Source organism: Cyclopterus lumpus, chromosome 1 (genome assembly GCF_009769545.1).
Source record: "Cyclopterus lumpus isolate fCycLum1 chromosome 1, fCycLum1.pri, whole genome shotgun sequence".
Classification (NCBI taxonomy): Eukaryota; Metazoa; Chordata; class Actinopteri; order Perciformes; family Cyclopteridae; genus Cyclopterus; species Cyclopterus lumpus.
Window position 1 is genome coordinate 8,904,478 of NC_046966.1, and position 19,029 is coordinate 8,923,506.

Sequence of the window (19,029 nt, forward strand, 5' to 3'; positions counted from 1 at the left end):
CAAATGACGTTTTAAATTACTATAATATATGCCTTTTTATGTACGAATATGTAGCTGCACTGCTGCACTTCCAACTGTAACAACTGAACGAGCACAACAGTAAAAATAACAAAAGATATTTTTGGGAATGATAACGTTATTCTTATGTAACTCAATAACTTGAATATTAAGATACAGCAGAAATCTGAAATTGTAGAATCACATGAAGAGTCTTTTTATTCATCCGAGTTTCTTTTTCACTTATGAATCACATCTGGCCAGTATAGTTGTTGCTTTTTAATGTAAGAGTGTGTATAAACACCATTGCTACAGGTGGGATGATATGATCTCAATATTACTACAGTACTGCGGATGTTTTTGACCTGGATGTAAAAGAATAGTACGTGAAGGACAAGGGAAAATATTTTTTGTTGTAATATTGTAATTTCAATATTTGATATATGAATATGAATATTTTCTTTTAACAGAATTATAAAAAATGTACATTGATTGTGTTAATACTATATGTGATTTATAACCCGATCTTTAATGTTGTAATATATTATAATTCATTGACTATCATTTTTGAATGCCTTCTGAAATATGGAATATTTTGAATATATTGAAATGAAGGAAGGAGTAGGAAATGTAAAGTTATTCTCATCATTTTTGCAGCAATGTATGTATCTGTCGTATCAGTGGAGCTGGTGAATTTACTACCATGCATGAATAAACTATTTTAAGAAGACGAGCGAAAGACGTTGTGTTCAACGAAACCAGTTACCCAGCCATTGTATTGGGTTTATGGTTTCATTCAATAATGTGCATGTGCATACGTAATAGGATGTAGATGTAATCCCACAGGTTTTTAGGTTAGCGGTGGGCGTCGGGTCACCCTTTGCATGTTGGGTTTGTCGGTCTTAGTTGCTTTGGTGTGAGCGTTGGTGTATGTGTGTAATATGTTAGCTGGAATCACCTCCTTACAACTATATGCTGCTTTACTGAAAATACAATGAATCCACTCGAATTATGTTCAGTGTTTCCTACTGATCAGTGTGATTTTCTCATTTAGTGGCCCTGAATTCATTTTAATTCAACAGCCCTTTTGTGCTTTCATACATAATCTCAAGTATATCAATGGACTGAGGTTTCATCTTGGGTTCAAGCATTTAGCAACATGTCAGAAAGCAACATTTTCTCATGTTCCTATCAAGGACATTTTATTTTTCTGTTAGCAAGCAGGTCTTCCTATACAGCTCCAGATTATGCAAGATGCTGCTGCATGTCTTTGTATAGGATTAAGAGAAGTATTTGTGCAGTACATGGGTCCCATGGCTGTATCTTAAGTCTACAGGTTTAAAGGTAACCAGGCTTTGACAGTCAGAGCCCTGAAGCTTGTAAATACCCTCCCTGTGGAGCTCAGAGTGGTTAAACGAGTGACATCCTTAAAACCTCTTCCTCCTCTGAATGAAGAGCATTCCCCATATACATACTAAAATGAACTTCATTCACGCTGGCGACAATCTAAACATTCACACAACTCTCCTTCTCGCAGGATACAGGTTCTCGTTCGCAGAGTGCGAGCTAAGAGATGAACCATGTCCTCTGACACGATAATATATCCAACTCATTAAACTCCGATATAACTTAATATGAGGCTTCCAGGTCGTCCGTTATTCGTACAGTTATGATACATCTGCGTGGCTACCTTCATACAGTTTTCACCACTTTTACCCACCGGAAAGCACAGAAATACACGGATATCAGCGCAACTCAAACACATGCTGCTGCCTGTTTTAGTCTACTGAATGAAGCAAGCCCGCAAAGTTTACATTTTACAAGTCCACGCCTCCGGAAACCATGAAGCGAGGTGGAGCTGGGCTAGACCTGTCACAGGAACCAATGTTTTGCCAGGTTTCTGCCAGGACCAATGCAAACGACGCACCATTCGGCATATCGTGTGTATTCAAACTTAACTAACGCTACTTTTCACACTTTAAGCATCTGCTGTCCTATTATTTTATTAGTTTAATTGTCCAAACAGCCCGACCACTAGTAAAGATGATCGAACAGTTATTTATAATCTTAACAAATAAAGAAATTTGATTACGTGTGTGAGACTCAATCCGCAATGCATTGTGGGTTATATGATATGAAACTTTAACATTAAATAGTAAGCTTTAGTGATAATTTAGATTTAAAGACTGTTGTAACAGATGTGTTACTGATATAGTTGGTTAACTACTCATTACACAATTTTGGTGTGCAATATTGTGTAACAACAAGAACCATGAGTGAGATTGGTTATCCTGTGAGTGACTTACTGTTTTCAACCACAACATTATTAAGACTATACTTTCAGGGATCATTTCTATAGTTTTTGACTTGAGAAATGTGTTTCTAAACTGTTTGGTCTCGCTAACCACGATGATGAGATATGATATTTCCCACTGAGCGCAAAGCGGGCACAGAGAAGTGATTCAGTTCACACGCTCTCTGCCATTGATGACCGTTCTTTACTTCCTTGTGGAGTAAAGGGGTGGGGAATATGGACAGAGTGGTGATCAGAACAAGTGAATATCATATATTGCTATAAAAAAAATCCAAATTACAGTTCATTAGTTGTCTATTTGATGAGGTTTCTGAACTACACACAAACCTGTAAATGCTATTAGTGATAATATGGCTTTATACAGTCTGTTTGACTTCTTAGGGGTAATAGTTATCTGTGGCTTTCTGTGTTTCCATTATTTAGAACCTCTAATAAATGCAGTTTACTGTAACTTTTATCTTCTCACTTTATCATTGACATTCATGTATTTCATAAAAAGACTGTGTTTCTCTCCGGTCTGTTAACTCGTATCACAACTGGGATGTCAGAAATCTGCAGTGATTGGCTAAGCAACACAAGGTAATTTACATGAAAACACATGGCTGGACAAGATAAAAGATGGGGAGGAGCTTGTTGATGGAAGCGAGAAACCCTCAGTGATAGTATGTTTCCTGTGAATCAGATTCAGTTTTCACCTTCAGTGAAGTTAAGACTATACTTTCAGGGATCATTTCTATAGTTTTTGACTTGAGAAATGTGTTTCTAAACTGTTTGGTCTCGCTAACCACGATGATGAGATGTGATATTTCCCACTGAGCGCAAAGCGGGCACAGAAAAGTGATTCAGTTCACACGCTCTCTGCCATTGATGACCGTTCTTTACTTCGTTGTGGATAGTGATGGCTAGATGAAGCCTCATGAGGCATCGAACCACTTCAGCCAATTGGTACGAGAAAGGGTTCATTACACGAAGCTTCATGTGCACACGACACCACCTAGTGGCCAAAAGTATAATCACAGGCAGCCGTATCTGAACCACAATGTGATGCATTGAATTGTTGTGTCTGTTATGGCTGTTGGGAATGACTGAATTACAAAAATGTATGCCCAAATAATTTCTGTAAATAAATGATCACATATGTGTATAATAAAATATGTTTTGAATGTATCCTGTTTGTGAACATTTCCCCAAAATGGTAGTGTCGTATGGTAAGGCAGGTGGTGTAATAATGTTATTATGTTACTTTAGGGAAATGGCATGGGCTTAAGCAGGCAGGACAGTGAAAGTGCTTGTGGAACTAGGAAAAGAGGACTGAATATGATTGTGGAACTTGGACAGTGATGTACAGGACAGGGGACATGTTATTCATTTTTATTCAGAAATAACAGTTTCTCAACAGTTTTTGGTTTTAAACGATTCCTTTTTTTGGACACAACCTCTCCGGCCTTTGAAAACACCCTTTCACAGGGTACAGAAGACGCTGGCGTGCACAAAAACGCAAGAGCTAGTCTATATAAATGTCACCTTATTAGTGATTCCCCATTCCTCCATCAAGGAGGCTTTCACACAAGCTATATTTTCAGCAGTGTGTGATTGGGGGAATGCCTGCACTCCTAACAGCACTGAACTGAGCTTGGTATTCTCACCCACAAAATGGCATGTTACTGCCAGGTAGGCATCCATATTGATGGATGTCCACATGTCAGACGTAAGGCTAACAGCAACCACCGTTTCCATTTTAGCCTTAGCCTTCTCCTTAGCCAACTCATACTTGGCCTCCACCATGGCCTTCAGAGCCTAAAAGAAAAAATATATAGTGCTGAACTGTGAGACACAATAAAGTACTCTTGTTTCATGCATGCACCCACCCATACACACCTGCCTTGTAGGGATAACATAATTAGGATCCAGTTTGGACACAAATGCCCTGAATCCAACATCATCCACAACAGTGAAAGGCTGTGTGTCCTTCACTATCATGGAGACGAGGGCTTCATCCAGCTCTTGTTTTCTGGTGGCTGGTTAAAAGAGAATACATACAGTGTCTGTTACCTGTCTTTATTTGCACAATAAACAAAAGTGAACAGGGACAAATTGTGATGGTGCATTTGTATTATTGTAATGACTTACCATGGCTGGGTGAAGCTCCAGTTTCCTCCTTATTCTCATGCAAGGCACGGTAATGCCTTAGCATGGATGAGGTGTTGTTATTGTACCCCAACTCCCTGGAGCACAATAAACACCGCACCTTTAAATAAAATAAGAAACTGTGCAAAATACCGTTCTTGATAAGCAAACCTAATGAGTCTGAAATAGAGTTAGATTTAGCTTACCTTATTAGGAGTTATCAAATCAAAGTGTTCCCACACAGGGGAAATCCTCCTCTTTCTAGCTGGCTCCATCTTATCACCTATCCTTCTCACCTCACTCTCCAAACTCTCCAAACTCTCCAAACTATCTCTCTCTCCAAACTCTCCAAACTATCTCTCTCTCCAAACTCTCCAAACTATCTCTCTCTCCAAACAACACACATTTTGAATGGAGCCTGAGGGGATTATATTGCTGTCAAACCTCCCGGCAAAATCTGAACCGCTTGCCGAAGCAGTCACGTGGTACAGCCGGGTAGCGAGGCTTCGGACGTCATCATTTTTGGCTCCTCCCCTACATGAAGCAAGCCTCGATACGCGCTTCGAGGAAACGCCCCCTCCATTACTCGTAACAACACAACTTGTGGAGTAAAGGGGTGGGGAATATGGACAGAGTGGTTATCAGAACAAGTGAATATTATATTATGGTTCTTGCAAATTGACAGTACCTAAACATCTTAATATATTGAGATAACTAGCTAATTAAAATGTGCTATCAGTGTTAACCGGCCATACAGCCTGTCTGACTTCTTCCTGTTAATGGGCATCTGTGGCTTTGTGCGTTTCCATTATTTAGAAGGTCTTTTAATTACAGTTTATTGTAACTTTTGTCTTCTCATTTTACCATTGACCTTCATGCATTTTATATCAGTACTGCTTTTCTCTTTATTCTGATAGCTCTTTGTATCACAATTGTAATGTCAGAGTTCTGCAGTGATTTGGTGAGCAACACCATCATTTAAATTAACAAACATGGATAGACGACGCGCAGTAACTGGACACGTTTGTTATTGGCAATAAGGGAACCCTCAGTGATAGTATGTTTCCCGTGAATCAGATTCAGTTTTCACCTTCAGTGAAGTTAAGACTATACTTTCAGGGATCATTTCTATAGTTTTTGACTTGAGAAATGTGTTTCTAAACTGTTTGGTCTCGCTAACCACGATGATGAGATGTGATATTTCCCACTGAGCGCAAAGCGGGCACAGAGAAGTGATTCAGTTCTCACGCTCTCTGCCATTGATGACCGTTCTTTACTTCCTTGTGGAGTAAAGGGGTGGGGAATATGGACAGAGTGGTTATCAGAACAAGTGAATATTATATTATGGTTCTTGCAAATTGACAGTACCTAAACATCTTAATATATTGAGATAACTAGCAAATTCTACTCTGCTATCAGTGTTAACCGGCCATACAGCCTGTCTGACTTCTTCCTGTTAATGGGCATCTGTGGCTTTGTGCGTTTCCATTATTTAGAACCTCTATTAATTACAGTTTATTGTAACTTTTGTCATCTTACTTTACCATTGACCTCCATGCATTTTATATCAGTACTGCTTTTCTCTTTATTCTGATAGCTCTTTGTATCACAATTGTAATGTCAGAGTTCTGCAGTGATTTGGTGAGCAACACCATCATTTAAATTAACAAACATGGATGGACGGCCCGCAGTAACTGGACACGTTTGTTATTGGCAATAAGGGAACCCTCAGTGATAGTATGTTTCCCGTGAATCAGATTCAGTTTTCACCTTTAGTGAAGTTAAGACTATACTTTCAGGGATCATTTCTATAGTTTTTGACTTGAGAAATGTGTTTCTAAACTGTTTGGTCTCGCTAACCACGATGATGAGATGTGATATTTCCCACTGAGCGCAAAGCGGGCACAGAGAAGTGATTCAGTTCACACGCTCTCTGCCATTGATGACCGTTCTTTACTTCCTTGTGGAGTAAAGGGTTGGGGAAATATGGACAGAGTGGTTATCAGAACAAGTGAATATTATATTATGGTTCTTGCAAATTGACAGTACCTAAACATCTTAATATATTGAGATAACTAGCAAATTCTACTGTGCTATCAGTGTTAACCGGCCATACAGCCTGTCTGACTTCTTCCTGTTAATGGGTATCTGTGGCTTTGTGCGTTTCCATTATTTAGAACCTCTATTAATTACAGTTTATTGTAACTTTTGTCTTCTCACTTTACCATTGACCTTCATGCATTTTATATCAGTACTGCTATTCTCTTTATTCTGATAGCTCTTTGTATCGCAATTGTAATGTCAGAGTTCTGCAGTGATTTGGTGAGCAACACCATCATTTAAATTAACAAACATGGATGGAAGACGCGCAGTAACTGGACACGTTTGTTATTGGCAATAAGGGAACCCTCAGTGATAGTATGTTTCCCGTGAATCAGATTCAGTTTTCACCTTCAGTGAAGTTAAGACTATACTTTCAGGGATCATTACTATAGTTTTTGACTTGAGAAATGTGTTTCTAAACTGTTTGGTCTCGCTAACCACGATGATGAGATGTGATATTTCCCACTGAGCGCAAAGCGGGCACAGAGAAGTGATTCAGTTCACACGCTCTCTGCCATTGATGACCGTTCTTTACTTCCTTGTGGAGTAAAGGGGTGGGGAATATGGACAGAGTGGTTATCAGAACAAGTGAATATTATATTATGGTTCTTGCAAATTGACAGTACCTAAACATCTTAATATATTGAGATAACTAGCAAATTCTATTGTGCTATCAGTGTTAACCGGCCATACAGCCTGTCTGACTTCTTCCTGTTAATGGGTATCTGTGGCTTTGTGCGTTTCCATTATTTAGAACCTCTATTAATTACAGTTTATTGTAACTTTTGTCTTCTCACTTTACCATTGACCTTCATGCATTTTATATCAGTACTGCTTTGCTCTTTATTCTGATAGCTCTTTGTATCACAATTGTAATGTCAGAGTTCTGCAGTGATTTGGTGAGCAACACCATCATTTAAATTAACAAACATGGATGGACGGCCCGCAGTAACTGGACACGTTTGTTATTGGCAATAAGGGAACCCTCAGTGATAGTATGTTTCCCGTGAATCAGATTCAGTTTTCACCTTCAGTGAAGTTAAGACTATACTTTCAGGGATCATTTCTATAGTTTTTGACTTGAGAAATGTGTTTCTAAACTGTTTGGTATCGCTAACCACGATGATGAGATGTGATATTTCCCACTAAGCGCAAAGCGGGCACAGAGAAGTGATTCAGTTCACACGCTCTCTGCCATTGATGACCGTTCTTTACTTCCTTGTGGAGTAAAGGGGTGGGGACTATGGACAGAGTGGTTATCAGAACAAGTGAATATTATATTATGGTTCTTGCAAATTGACAGTACCTAAACATCTTAATATACTGAGATAACTAGCAAATTCTACTGTGCTATCAGTGTTAACCGGCCATACAGCCTGTCTGACTTCTTCCTGTTAATGTGTTTCTGTGGATTTGTGCGTTTCCATTATTTAGAACCTCTATAATTACAGTTCATTGTAACTTTTGTCTTCTCACTTTACCATTGACCTTCATGCATTTTATATCAGTACTGCTATTCTCTTTATTCTGATAGCTCTTTGTATCACAATTGTAATGTCAGAGTTCTGCAGTGATTTGGTGAGCAACACCATCATTTAAATTAACAAACATGGATGGAAGACGCGCAGTAACTGGACACGTTTGTTATTGGCAATAAGGGAACCCTCAGTGATAGTATGTTTCCCGTGAATCAGATTCAGTTTTCACCTTCAGTGAAGTTAAGACTATACTTTCAGGGATCATTTCTATAGTTTTTGACTTGAGAAATGTGTTTCTAAACTGTTTGGTCTCGCTAACCACGATGATGAGATGTGATATTTCCCACTGAGCGCAAAGCGGGCACAGAGAAGTGATTCAGTTCACACGCTCTCTGCCATTGATGACCGTTCTTTACTTCCTTGTGGAGTAAAGGGGTGGGGAATATGGACAGAGTGGTTATCAGAACAAGTGAATATTATATTATGGTTCTTGCAAATTGACAGTACCTAAACATCTTAATATATTGAGATAACTAGCAAATTCTACTGTGCTTTCAGTGTTAACCGGCCATACAGCCTGTCTGACTTCTTCCTGTTAATGGGTATCTGTGGCTTTGTGCGTTTCCATTATTTAGAACCTCTTTTAATTACAGTTTAATGTAACTTTTGTCTTCTCACTTTACCATTGACCTTCATGCATTTTATATCAGTACTGCTTTTCTCTTTATTCTGATAGCTCTTTGTATCACAATTGTAATGTCAGAGTTCTGCAGTGATTTGGTGAGCAACACCATCATTTAAATTAACAAACATGGAAGGACGACGCGCAGTAACTGTACACGTTTGTTATTGGCAATAAGGGAACCCTCAGTGATAGTATGTTTCCCGTGAATCAGATTCAGTTTTCACCTTCAGTGAAGTTAAGACTATACTTTCAGGGATCATTTCTATAGTTTTTGACTTGAGAAATGTGTTTCTAAACTGTTTGGTCTCGCTAACCACGATGATGAGATGTGATATTTCCCACTGAGCGCAAAGCGGGCACAGAGAAGTGATTCAGTTCACACGTTCTCTGCCATTGATGACCGTTCTTTACTTCCTTGTGGAGTAAAGGGGTGGGGAATATGGACAGAGTGGTTATCAGAACAAGTGAATATTATATTATGGTTCTTGCAAATTGACAGTACCTAAACATCTAAATATATTGAGATAACTATCAAATTCTACTGTGCTTTCAGTGTTAACCGGACATACAGCCTGTCTGACTTCTTCCTGTAATGGGTATCTGTGGCTTTGTGCGTTTCCATTATTTAGAACCTCTTTTAATTACAGTTTAATGTAACTTTTGTCTTCTCACTTTACCATTGACCTTCATGCATTTTATATCAGTACTGCTTTTCTCTTTATTCTGATAGCTTTGTATCACAATTGTAATGTCAGAGTTCTGCAGTGATTTGGTGAGCAACACCATCATTTAAATTAACAAACATGGATGGACGACGCGCAGTAACTGTACACGTTTGTTATTGGCAATAAGGGAACCCTCAGTGATAGTATGTTTCCCGTGAATCAGATTCAGTTTTCACCTTCAGTGAAGTTAAGACTATACTTTCAGGGATCATTTCTATAGTTTTTGACTTGAGAAATGTGTTTCTAAACTGTTTGGTCTCGCTAACCACGATGATGAGATGTGATATTTCCCACTGAGCGCAAAGCGGGCACAGAGAAGTGATTCAGTTCACACGCTCTCTGCCATTGATGACCGTTCTTTACTTCCTTGTGGAGTAAAGGGGTGGGGAATATGGACAGAGTGGTTATCAGAACAAGTGAATATTATATTTTGGTTCTTGCAAATTGACAGTACCTAAACATCTTAATATATTGAGATAACTAGCAAATTCTACTGTGCTATCAGTGTTAACCGGCCATACAGCCTGTCTGACTTCTTCCTGTTAATGGGTATCTGTGGCTTTGTGCGTTTCCATTATTTAGAACCTCTATTAATTACAGTTTATTGTAACTTTTGTCTTCTTACTTTACCATTGACCTCCATGCATTTTATATCAGTACTGCTTTTCTCTTTATTCTGATAGCTCTTTGTATCACAATTGTAATGTCAGAGTTCTGCAGTGATTTGGTGAGCAACACAACACCATCATTTAAATTAACAAACATGGATGGACGGCCCGCAGTAACTGGACACGTTTGTTATTGGCAATAAGGGAACCCTCAGTGATAGTATGTTTCCCGTGAATCAGATTCAGTTTTCACCTTCAGTGAAGTTAAGACTATACTTTCAGGGATCATTTCTATAGTTTTTGACTTGAGAAATGTGTTTCTAAACTGTTTGGTCTCGCTAACCAAGATGATGAGATGTGATATTTCCCACTGAGCGCAAAGCGGGCACAGAGAAGTGATTCAGTTCACACGCTCTCTGCCATTGATGACCGTTCTTTACTTCCTTGTGGAGTAAAGGGGTGGGGAATATGGACAGAGTGGTTATCAGAACAAGTGAATATTATATTATGGTTCTTGCAAATTGACAGTACCTAAACATCTTAATATATTGAGATAACTAGCAAATTCTACTTGTGCTATCAGTGTTAACCGGCCATACAGCCTGTCTGACTTCTTCCTGTTAATGGGTATCTGTGGCTTTGTGCGTTTCCATTATTTAGAACCTCTATTAATTACAGTTTATTGTAACTTTTGTCTTCTCACTTTACCATTGACCTTCATGCATTTTATATCAGTACTGCTTTGCTCTTTATTCTGATAGCTCTTTGTATCACAATTGTAATGTCAGAGTTCTGCAGTGATTTGGTGAGCAACACCATCATTTAAATTAACAAACATGGATGGACGGCCCGCAGTAACTGGACACGTTTGTTATTGGCAATAAGGGAACCCTCAGTGATAGTATGTTTCCCGTGAATCAGATTCAGTTTTCACCTTCAGTGAAGTTAAGACTATACTTTCAGGGATCATTTCTATAGTTTTTGACTTGAGAAATGTGTTTCTAAACTGTTTGGTATCGCTAACCACGATGATGAGATGTGATATTTCCCACTAAGCGCAAAGCGGGCACAGAGAAGTGATTCAGTTCACACGCTCTCTGCCATTGATGACCGTTCTTTACTTCCTTGTGGAGTAAAGGGGTGGGGAATATGGACAGAGTGGTTATCAGAACAAGTGAATATTATATTATGGTTCTTGCAAATTGACAGTACCTAAACATCTTAATATACTGAGATAACTAGCAAATTCTACTGTGCTATCAGTGTTAACCGGCCATGCAGCCTGTCTGACTTCTTCCCGTTAATGTGTTTCTGTGGATTTGTGCGTTTCCATTATTTAGAACCTCTATAATTACAGTTCATTGTAACTTTTGTCTTCTCACTTTACCATTGACCTTCATGCATTTTATATCAGTACTGCTTTGCTCTTTATTCTGATAGCTCTTTGTAACACAATTGTAATGTCAGAGTTCTGCAGTGATTTGGTGAGCAACACCATCATTTAAATTAACAAAAATGGATGGACGACGCGCAGTAACTGGACACGTTTCTGGGAACCCTCATTGATAGTATGTTTCCCGTGAATCAGATTCAGTTTTCACCTTCAGTGAAGTTAAGACTATACTTTCAGGGATCATTTCTATAGTTTTTGACTTGAGAAATGTGTTTCTAAACTGTTTGGTCTCGCTAACCACGATGATGAGATGTGATATTTCCCACTGAGCGCAAAGCGGGCACAGAGAAGTGATTCAGTTCACACGCTCTCTGCCATTGATGACCGTTCTTTACTTCCTTGTGGAGTAAAGGGATGGGGAATATGGACAGAGTGGTTATCAGAACAAGTGAATATTATATTATGGTTCTTGCAAATTGACAGTACCTAAACATCTAAATATATTGAGATAACTATCAAATTCTACTGTGCTTTCAGTGTTAACCGGCCATACAGCCTGTCTGACTTCTTCCTGTAATGGGTATCTGTGGCTTTGTGCGTTTCCATTATTTAGAACCTCTTTTAATTACAGTTTAATGTAACTTTTGTCTTCTCACTTTACCATTGACCTTCATGCATTTTATATCAGTACTGCTTTTCTCTTTATTCTGATAGCTCTTTGTATCACAATTGTAATGTCAGAGTTCTGCAGTGATTTGGTGAGCAACACCATCATTTAAATTAACAAACATGGATGGACGACGCGCAGTAACTGTACACGTTTGTTATTGGCAATAAGGGAACCCTCAGTGATAGTATGTTTCCCGTGAATCAGATTCAGTTTTCACCTTCAGTGAAGTTAAGACTATACTTTCAGGGATCATTTCTATAGTTTTTGACTTGAGAAATGTGTTTCTAAACTGTTTGGTCTCGCTAACCACGATGATGAGATGTGATATTTCCCACTGAGCGCAAAGCGGGCACAGAGAAGTGATTCAGTTCACACGCTCTCTGCCATTGATGACCGTTCTTTACTTCCTTGTGGAGTAAAGGGGTGGGGAATATGGACAGAGTGGTTATCAGAACAAGTGAATATTATATTATGGTTCTTGCAAATTGACAGTACCTAAACATCTTAATATATTGAGATAACTAGCAAATTCTACTGTGCTATCAGTGTTAACCGGCCATACAGCCTGTCTGACTTCTTCCTGTTAATGGGTATCTGTGGCTTTGTGCGTTTCCATTATTTAGAACCTCTATTAATTACAGTTTATTGTAACTTTTGTCTTCTCACTTTACCATTGACCTTCATGCATTTTATATCAGTACTGCTTTGCTCTTTATTCTGATAGCTCTTTGTATCACAATTGTAATGTCAGAGTTCTGCAGTGATTTGGTGAGCAACACCATCATTTAAATTAACAAACATGGATGGACGGCCCGCAGTAACTGGACACGTTTGTTATTGGCAATAAGGGAACCCTCAGTGATAGTATGTTTCCCGTGAATCAGATTCAGTTTTCACCTTCAGTGAAGTTAAGACTATACTTTCAGGGATCATTTCTATAGTTTTTGACTTGAGAAATGTGTTTCTAAACTGTTTGGTCTTGCTAACCACGATGATGAGATGTGATATTTCCCACTGAGCGCAAAGCGGGCACAGAGAAGTGATTCAGTTCACACGCTCTCTGCCATTGATGACCGTTCTTTACTTCCTTGTGGAGTAAAGGGGTGGGGAATATGGACAGAGTGGTTATCAGAACAAGTGAATATTATATTATGGTTCTTGCAAATTGACAGTACCTAAACATCTTAATATATTGAGATAACTAGCAAATTCTACTGTGCTATCAGTGTTAACCGGCCATACAGCCTGTCTGACTTCTTCCTGTTAATGGGTATCTGTGGCTTTGTGCGTTTCCATTATTTAGAACCTCTATTAATTACAGTTTATTGTAACTTTTGTCTTCTCACTTTACCATTGACCTTCATGCATTTTATATCAGTACTGCTTTGCTCTTTATTCTGATAGCTCTTTGTATCACAATTGTAATGTCAGAGTTCTGCAGTGATTTGGTGAGCAACACCATCATTTAAATTAACAAACATGGATGGACGGCCCGCAGTAACTGGACACGTTTGTTATTGGCAATAAGGGAACCCTCAGTGATAGTATGTTTCCCGTGAATCAGATTCAGTTTTCACCTTCAGTGAAGTTAAGACTATACTTTCAGGGATCATTTCTATAGTTTTTGACTTGAGAAATGTGTTTCTAAACTGTTTGGTCTTGCTAACCACGATGATGAGATGTGATATTTCCCACTGAGCGCAAAGCGGGCACAGAGAAGTGATTCAGTTCACACGCTCTCTGCCATTGATGACCGTTCTTTACTTCCTTGTGGAGTAAAGGGGTGGGGAATATGGACAGAGTGGTTATCAGAACAAGTGAATATTATATTATGGTTCTTGCAAATTGACAGTACCTAAACATCTTAATATATTGAGATAACTAGCAAATTCTACTGTGCTATCAGTGTTAACCGGCCATACAGCCTGTCTGACTTCTTCCTGTTAATGGGTATCTGTGGCTTTGTGCGTTTCCATTATTTAGAACCTCTATTAATTACAGTTTATTGTAACTTTTGTCTTCTCACTTTACCATTGACCTTCATGCATTTTATATCAGTACTGCTTTTCTCTTTATTCTGATAGCTCTTTGTATCACAATTGTAATGTCAGAGTTCTGCAGTGATTTGGTGAGCAACACCATCATTTAAATTAACAAACATGGATGGACGACGCGCAGTAACTGTACACGTTTGTTATTGGCAATAAGGGAACCCTCAGTGATAGTATGTTTCCCGTGAATCAGATTCAGTTTTCACCTTCAGTGAAGTTAAGACTATACTTTCAGGGATCATTTCTATAGTTTTTGACTTGAGAAATGTGTTTCTAAACTGTTTGGTCTCGCTAACCACGATGATGAGATGTGATATTTCCCACTGAGCGCAAAGCGGGCACAGAGAAGTGATTCAGTTCACACGCTCTCTGCCATTGATGACCGTTCTTTACTTCCTTGTGGAGTAAAGGGGTGGGGAAAATGGACAGAGTGGTTATCAGAACAAGTGAATATTATATTATGGTTCTTGCAAATTGACAGTACCTAAACATCTTAATATATTGAGATAACTAGCAAATTCTACTGTGCTATCAGTGTTAACCGGCCATACAGCCTGTCTGACTTCTTCCTGTTAATGGGTATCTGTGGCTTTGTGCGTTTCCATTATTTAGAACCTCTATTAATTACAGTTTATTGTAACTTTTGTCTTCTCACTTTACCATTGACCTTCATGCATTTTATATCAGTACTGCTTTTCTCTTTATTCTGATAGCTCTTTGTATCACAATTGTATTGTCAGAGTTCTGCAGTGATTTGGTGAGCAACACCATCATTTAAATTAACAAACATGGATGGACGGCCCTCAGTAACTGTACACGTTTGTTATTGGCAATAAGGGAACCCTCAGTGATAGTATGTTTCCCGTGAATCAGATTCAGTTTTCACCTTCAGTGAAGTTAAGACTATACTTTCAGGGATCATTTCTATAGTTTTTGACTTGAGAAATGTGTTTCTAAACTGTTTGGTCTCGCTAACCACGATGATGAGATGTGATATTTCCCACTGAGCGCAAAGCGGGCACAGAGAAGTGATTCAGTTCACACGCTCTCTGCCATTGATGACCGTTCTTTACTTCCTTGTGGAGTAAAGGGGTGGGGAATATGGACAGAGTGGTTATCAGAACAAGTGAATATTATATTATGGTTCTTGCAAATTGACAGTACCTAAACATCTTAATATATTGAGATAACTAGCAAATTCTATTGTGCTATCAGTGTTAACCGGCCATACAGCCTGTCTGACTTCTTCCTGTTAATGGGTATCTGTGGCTTTGTGCGTTTCCATTATTTAGAACCTCTATTAATTACAGTTTATTGTAACTTTTGTCTTCTCACTTTACCATTGACCTTCATGCATTTTATATCAGTACTGCTTTGCTCTTTATTCTGATAGCTCTTTGTATCACAATTGTAATGTCAGAGTTCTGCAGTGATTTGGTGAGCAACACCATCATTTAAATTAACAAACATGGATGGACGGCCCGCAGTAACTGGACACGTTTGTTATTGGCAATAAGGGAACCCTCAGTGATAGTATGTTTCCCGTGAATCAGATTCAGTTTTCACCTTCAGTGAAGTTAAGACTATACTTTCAGGGATCATTTCTATAGTTTTTGACTTGAGAAATGTGTTTCTAAACTGTTTGGTATCGCTAACCACGATGATGAGATGTGATATTTCCCACTAAGCGCAAAGCGGGCACAGAGAAGTGATTCAGTTCACACGCTCTCTGCCATTGATGACCGTTCTTTACTTCCTTGTGGAGTAAAGGGGTGGGGAACATGGACAGAGTGGTTATCAGAACAAGTGAATATTATATTATGGTTCTTGCAAATTGACAGTACCTAAACATCTTAATATACTGAGATAACTAGCAAATTCTACTGTGCTATCAGTGTTAACCGGCCATACAGCCTGTCTGACTTCTTCCCTGTTAATGTGTTATCTGTGGATTTGTGCGTTTCCATTATTTAGAACCTCTATTAATTACAGTTCATTGTAACTTTTGTCTTCTCACTTTACCATTGACCTTCATGCATTTTATATCAGTACTGCTTTGCTCTTTATTCTGATAGCTCTTTGTAACACAATTGTAATGTCAGAGTTCTGCAGTGATTTGATGAGCAACACCATCATTTAAATTAACAAAAATGGATGGACGACGCGCAGTAACTGGACACGTTATTGCATAGGGAACCCTCATTGATAGTATGTTTCCCGTGAATCAGATTCAGTTTTCACCTTCAGTGAAGTTAAGACTATACTTTCAGGGATCATTTCTATAGTTTTTGACTTGAGAAATGTGTTTCTAAACTGTTTGGTCTCGCTAACCACGATGATGAGATGTGATATTTCCCACTGAGCGCAAAGCGGGCACAGAGAAGTGATTCAGTTCACACGCTCTCTGCCATTGATGACCGTTCTTTACTTCCTTGTGGAGTAAAGGGATGGGGAATATGGACAGAGTGGTTATCAGAACAAGTGAATATTATATTATGGTTCTTGCAAATTGACAGTACCTAAACATCTAAATATATTGAGATAACTAGCAAATTCTACTGTGCTTTCAGTGTTAACCGGCCATACAGCCTGTCTGACTTCTTCCTGTAATGGGTATCTGTGGCTTTGTGCGTTTCCATTATTTAGAACCTCTTTTAATTACAGTTTAATGTAACTTTTGTCTTCTCACTTTACCATTGACCTTCATGCATTTTATATCAGTACTGCTTTTCTCTTTATTCTGATAGCTCTTTGTATCACAATTGTAATGTCAGAGTTCTGCAGTGATTTGGTGAGCAACACCATCATTTAAATTAACAAACATGGATGGACGACGCGCAGTAACTGTACACGTTTGTTATTGGCAATAAGGGAACCCTCAGTGATAGTATGTTTCCCGTGAATCAGATTCAGTTTTCACCTTCAGTGAAGTTAAGACTATACTTTCAGGGATCATTTCTATAGTTTTTGACTTGAGAAATGTGTTTCTAAACTGTTTGGTCTCGCTAACCACGATGATGAGATGTGATATTTCCCACTGAGCGCAAAGCGGGCACAGAGAAGTGATTCAGTTCACACGCTCTCTGCCATTGATGACCGTTCTTTACTTCCTTGTGGAGTAAAGGGGTGGGGAATATGGACAGAGTGGTTATCAGAACAAGTGAATATTATATTATGGTTCTTGCAAATTGACAGTACCTAAACATCTTAATATATTGAGATAACTAGCAAATTCTACTGTGCTATCAGTGTTAACCGGCCATACAGCCTGTCTGACGTCTTCCTGTTAATGGGCATCTGTGGCTTTGTGCGTTTCCATTATTTAGAACCTCTATTAATTACAGTTTATTGTAACTTTTGTCTTCTTACTTTACCATTGACCTCCATGCATTTTATATCAGTACTGCTTTTCTCTTTATTCTGATAGCTCTTTGTATCACAATTGTAATGTCAGAGTTCTGCAGTGATTTGGTGAGCAACACAACACCATCATTTAAATTAACAAACATGGATGGACGGCCCGCAGTAACTGGACACGTTTGTTATTGGCAATAAGGGAACCCTCAGTGATAGTATGTTTCCCGTGAATCAGATTCAGTTTTCACCTTCAGTGAAGTTAAGACTATACTTTCAGGGATCATTTCTATAGTTTTTGACTTGAGAAATGTTTTTCTAAACTGTTTGGTCTCGCTAACCACGATGATGAGATGTGATATTTCCCACTGAGCGCAAAGCGGGCACAGAGAAGTGATTCAGTTCACACGCTCTCTGCCATTGATGACCGTTCTTTACTTCCTTGTGGAGTAAAGGGGTGGGGAATATGGACAGAGTGGTTATCAGAACAAGTGAATATTATATTATGGTTCTTGCAAATTGACAGTACCTAAACATCTTAATATATTGAGATAACTAGCAAATTCTACTTGTGCTATCAGTGTTAACCGGCCATACAGCCTGTCTGACTTCTTCCTGTTAATAGGGTATCTGTGGCTTTGTGCGTTTCCATTATTTAGAACCTCTATTAATTACAGTTTATTGTAACTTTTGTCTTCTCACTTTACCATTGACCTTCATGCATTTTATATCAGTACTGCTTTGCTCTTTATTCTGATAGCTCTTTGTATCACAATTGTAATGTCAGAGTTCTGCAGTGATTTGGTGAGCAACACCATCATTTAAATTAACAAACATGGATGGACGGCCCGCAGTAACTGGACACGTTTGTTATTGGCAATAAGGGAACCCTCAGTGATAGTATGTTTCCCGTGAATCAGATTCAGTTTTCACCTTCAGTGAAGTTAAGACTATACTTTCAGGGATCATTTCTATAGTTTTTGACTTGAGAAATGTGTTTCTTAACTGTTTGGTATAGCTAACCACGATGATGAGATGTGATATTTCCCACTGAAGCGCAAAGCGGGCACAGAGAAGTGATTCAGTTCACACGCTCTCTGCCATTGATGACCGTTCTTTACTTCCTTGTGGAGTAAAGGGGTGGGGAATATGGACAGAGTGGTTATCAGAACAAGTGAATATTATATTATGGTTCTTGCAAATTGACAGTACCTAAACATCTTAATATACTTGAGATAACTAGCAAATTCTACTGTGCTATCAGTGTTAACCGGCCATACAGCCTGTCTGACTTCTTCCCTGTTAATGTGTATTCTGTGGATTTGTGCGTTTCCATTATTTAGAACCTCTATAATTACAGTTCATTGTAACTTTTGTCTTCTCACTTTACCATTGACCTTCATGCATTTTATATCAGTACTGCTTTGCTCTTTATTCTGATAGCTCTTTGTATCACAATTGTAATGTCAGAGTTCTGCAGTGATTTGGTGAGCAACACCATCATTTAAATTAACAAACATGGAT

General features: G+C 38.6%; 1 protein-coding gene, 21 non-coding genes and 1 pseudogene across 22 annotated transcripts; 22 read left to right on the forward strand and 1 right to left on the reverse strand.

Annotated features, from left to right (window-relative positions):
• Positions 1 to 2,325: 2,325 nt before the first annotated feature.
• On the forward strand, positions 2,326 to 2,541 carry LOC117740097. Its single transcript, XR_004610535.1, has one exon. It is a non-coding gene; the product is annotated as a small nucleolar RNA U3 (small nucleolar RNA).
• Positions 2,542 to 3,019: 478 nt separating this feature from the next.
• Positions 3,020 to 3,214, forward strand: LOC117740235 (annotated as a pseudogene).
• Positions 3,215 to 3,820: 606 nt separating this feature from the next.
• Positions 3,821 to 4,663, reverse strand: LOC117739545 (zinc finger BED domain-containing protein 1-like). The gene is made up of 3 exons (XM_034546018.1): positions 4,442 to 4,663; positions 4,190 to 4,329; positions 3,821 to 4,108 (listed from the first exon to the last, which is right to left on the reverse strand). Exons 1-3 carry the CDS (start codon positions 4,503 to 4,505, stop codon positions 3,821 to 3,823), a joined length of 492 nt encoding a protein of 163 aa, XP_034401909.1. The 5' UTR covers positions 4,506 to 4,663.
• An 878-nt stretch (positions 4,664 to 5,541) lies between these two features.
• On the forward strand, positions 5,542 to 5,757 carry LOC117740147. The gene has a single exon (XR_004610561.1). It is a non-coding gene; the product is annotated as a small nucleolar RNA U3 (small nucleolar RNA).
• Positions 5,758 to 6,221: 464 nt separating this feature from the next.
• LOC117740221 lies at positions 6,222 to 6,438 on the forward strand. Its single transcript, XR_004610592.1, has one exon. It is a non-coding gene; the product is annotated as a small nucleolar RNA U3 (small nucleolar RNA).
• Positions 6,439 to 6,902: 464 nt separating this feature from the next.
• LOC117740200 lies at positions 6,903 to 7,118 on the forward strand. Its single transcript, XR_004610586.1, has one exon. It is a non-coding gene; the product is annotated as a small nucleolar RNA U3 (small nucleolar RNA).
• A 464-nt stretch (positions 7,119 to 7,582) lies between these two features.
• Positions 7,583 to 7,798, forward strand: LOC117740197. The gene has a single exon (XR_004610585.1). It is a non-coding gene; the product is annotated as a small nucleolar RNA U3 (small nucleolar RNA).
• Positions 7,799 to 8,261: 463 nt separating this feature from the next.
• LOC117739993 lies at positions 8,262 to 8,477 on the forward strand. The gene has a single exon (XR_004610516.1). It is a non-coding gene; the product is annotated as a small nucleolar RNA U3 (small nucleolar RNA).
• A 464-nt stretch (positions 8,478 to 8,941) lies between these two features.
• Positions 8,942 to 9,157, forward strand: LOC117740140. The gene has a single exon (XR_004610549.1). It is a non-coding gene; the product is annotated as a small nucleolar RNA U3 (small nucleolar RNA).
• A 461-nt stretch (positions 9,158 to 9,618) lies between these two features.
• Positions 9,619 to 9,834, forward strand: LOC117740004. Its single transcript, XR_004610517.1, has one exon. It is a non-coding gene; the product is annotated as a small nucleolar RNA U3 (small nucleolar RNA).
• A 469-nt stretch (positions 9,835 to 10,303) lies between these two features.
• Positions 10,304 to 10,519, forward strand: LOC117740205. The gene has a single exon (XR_004610587.1). It is a non-coding gene; the product is annotated as a small nucleolar RNA U3 (small nucleolar RNA).
• Positions 10,520 to 10,984: 465 nt separating this feature from the next.
• On the forward strand, positions 10,985 to 11,200 carry LOC117740129. The gene has a single exon (XR_004610547.1). It is a non-coding gene; the product is annotated as a small nucleolar RNA U3 (small nucleolar RNA).
• Positions 11,201 to 11,651: 451 nt separating this feature from the next.
• On the forward strand, positions 11,652 to 11,867 carry LOC117740186. Its single transcript, XR_004610578.1, has one exon. It is a non-coding gene; the product is annotated as a small nucleolar RNA U3 (small nucleolar RNA).
• Positions 11,868 to 12,330: 463 nt separating this feature from the next.
• On the forward strand, positions 12,331 to 12,546 carry LOC117740015. Its single transcript, XR_004610518.1, has one exon. It is a non-coding gene; the product is annotated as a small nucleolar RNA U3 (small nucleolar RNA).
• Positions 12,547 to 13,010: 464 nt separating this feature from the next.
• LOC117740102 lies at positions 13,011 to 13,226 on the forward strand. Its single transcript, XR_004610536.1, has one exon. It is a non-coding gene; the product is annotated as a small nucleolar RNA U3 (small nucleolar RNA).
• A 464-nt stretch (positions 13,227 to 13,690) lies between these two features.
• Positions 13,691 to 13,906, forward strand: LOC117740106. The gene has a single exon (XR_004610537.1). It is a non-coding gene; the product is annotated as a small nucleolar RNA U3 (small nucleolar RNA).
• A 464-nt stretch (positions 13,907 to 14,370) lies between these two features.
• On the forward strand, positions 14,371 to 14,586 carry LOC117740155. Its single transcript, XR_004610566.1, has one exon. It is a non-coding gene; the product is annotated as a small nucleolar RNA U3 (small nucleolar RNA).
• Positions 14,587 to 15,050: 464 nt separating this feature from the next.
• LOC117740026 lies at positions 15,051 to 15,266 on the forward strand. Its single transcript, XR_004610519.1, has one exon. It is a non-coding gene; the product is annotated as a small nucleolar RNA U3 (small nucleolar RNA).
• A 464-nt stretch (positions 15,267 to 15,730) lies between these two features.
• On the forward strand, positions 15,731 to 15,946 carry LOC117740176. Its single transcript, XR_004610575.1, has one exon. It is a non-coding gene; the product is annotated as a small nucleolar RNA U3 (small nucleolar RNA).
• A 459-nt stretch (positions 15,947 to 16,405) lies between these two features.
• Positions 16,406 to 16,621, forward strand: LOC117740191. The gene has a single exon (XR_004610584.1). It is a non-coding gene; the product is annotated as a small nucleolar RNA U3 (small nucleolar RNA).
• A 463-nt stretch (positions 16,622 to 17,084) lies between these two features.
• On the forward strand, positions 17,085 to 17,300 carry LOC117740036. Its single transcript, XR_004610520.1, has one exon. It is a non-coding gene; the product is annotated as a small nucleolar RNA U3 (small nucleolar RNA).
• A 469-nt stretch (positions 17,301 to 17,769) lies between these two features.
• On the forward strand, positions 17,770 to 17,985 carry LOC117740215. Its single transcript, XR_004610591.1, has one exon. It is a non-coding gene; the product is annotated as a small nucleolar RNA U3 (small nucleolar RNA).
• A 466-nt stretch (positions 17,986 to 18,451) lies between these two features.
• LOC117740151 lies at positions 18,452 to 18,668 on the forward strand. The gene has a single exon (XR_004610565.1). It is a non-coding gene; the product is annotated as a small nucleolar RNA U3 (small nucleolar RNA).
• Positions 18,669 to 19,029: the final 361 nt, after the last annotated feature.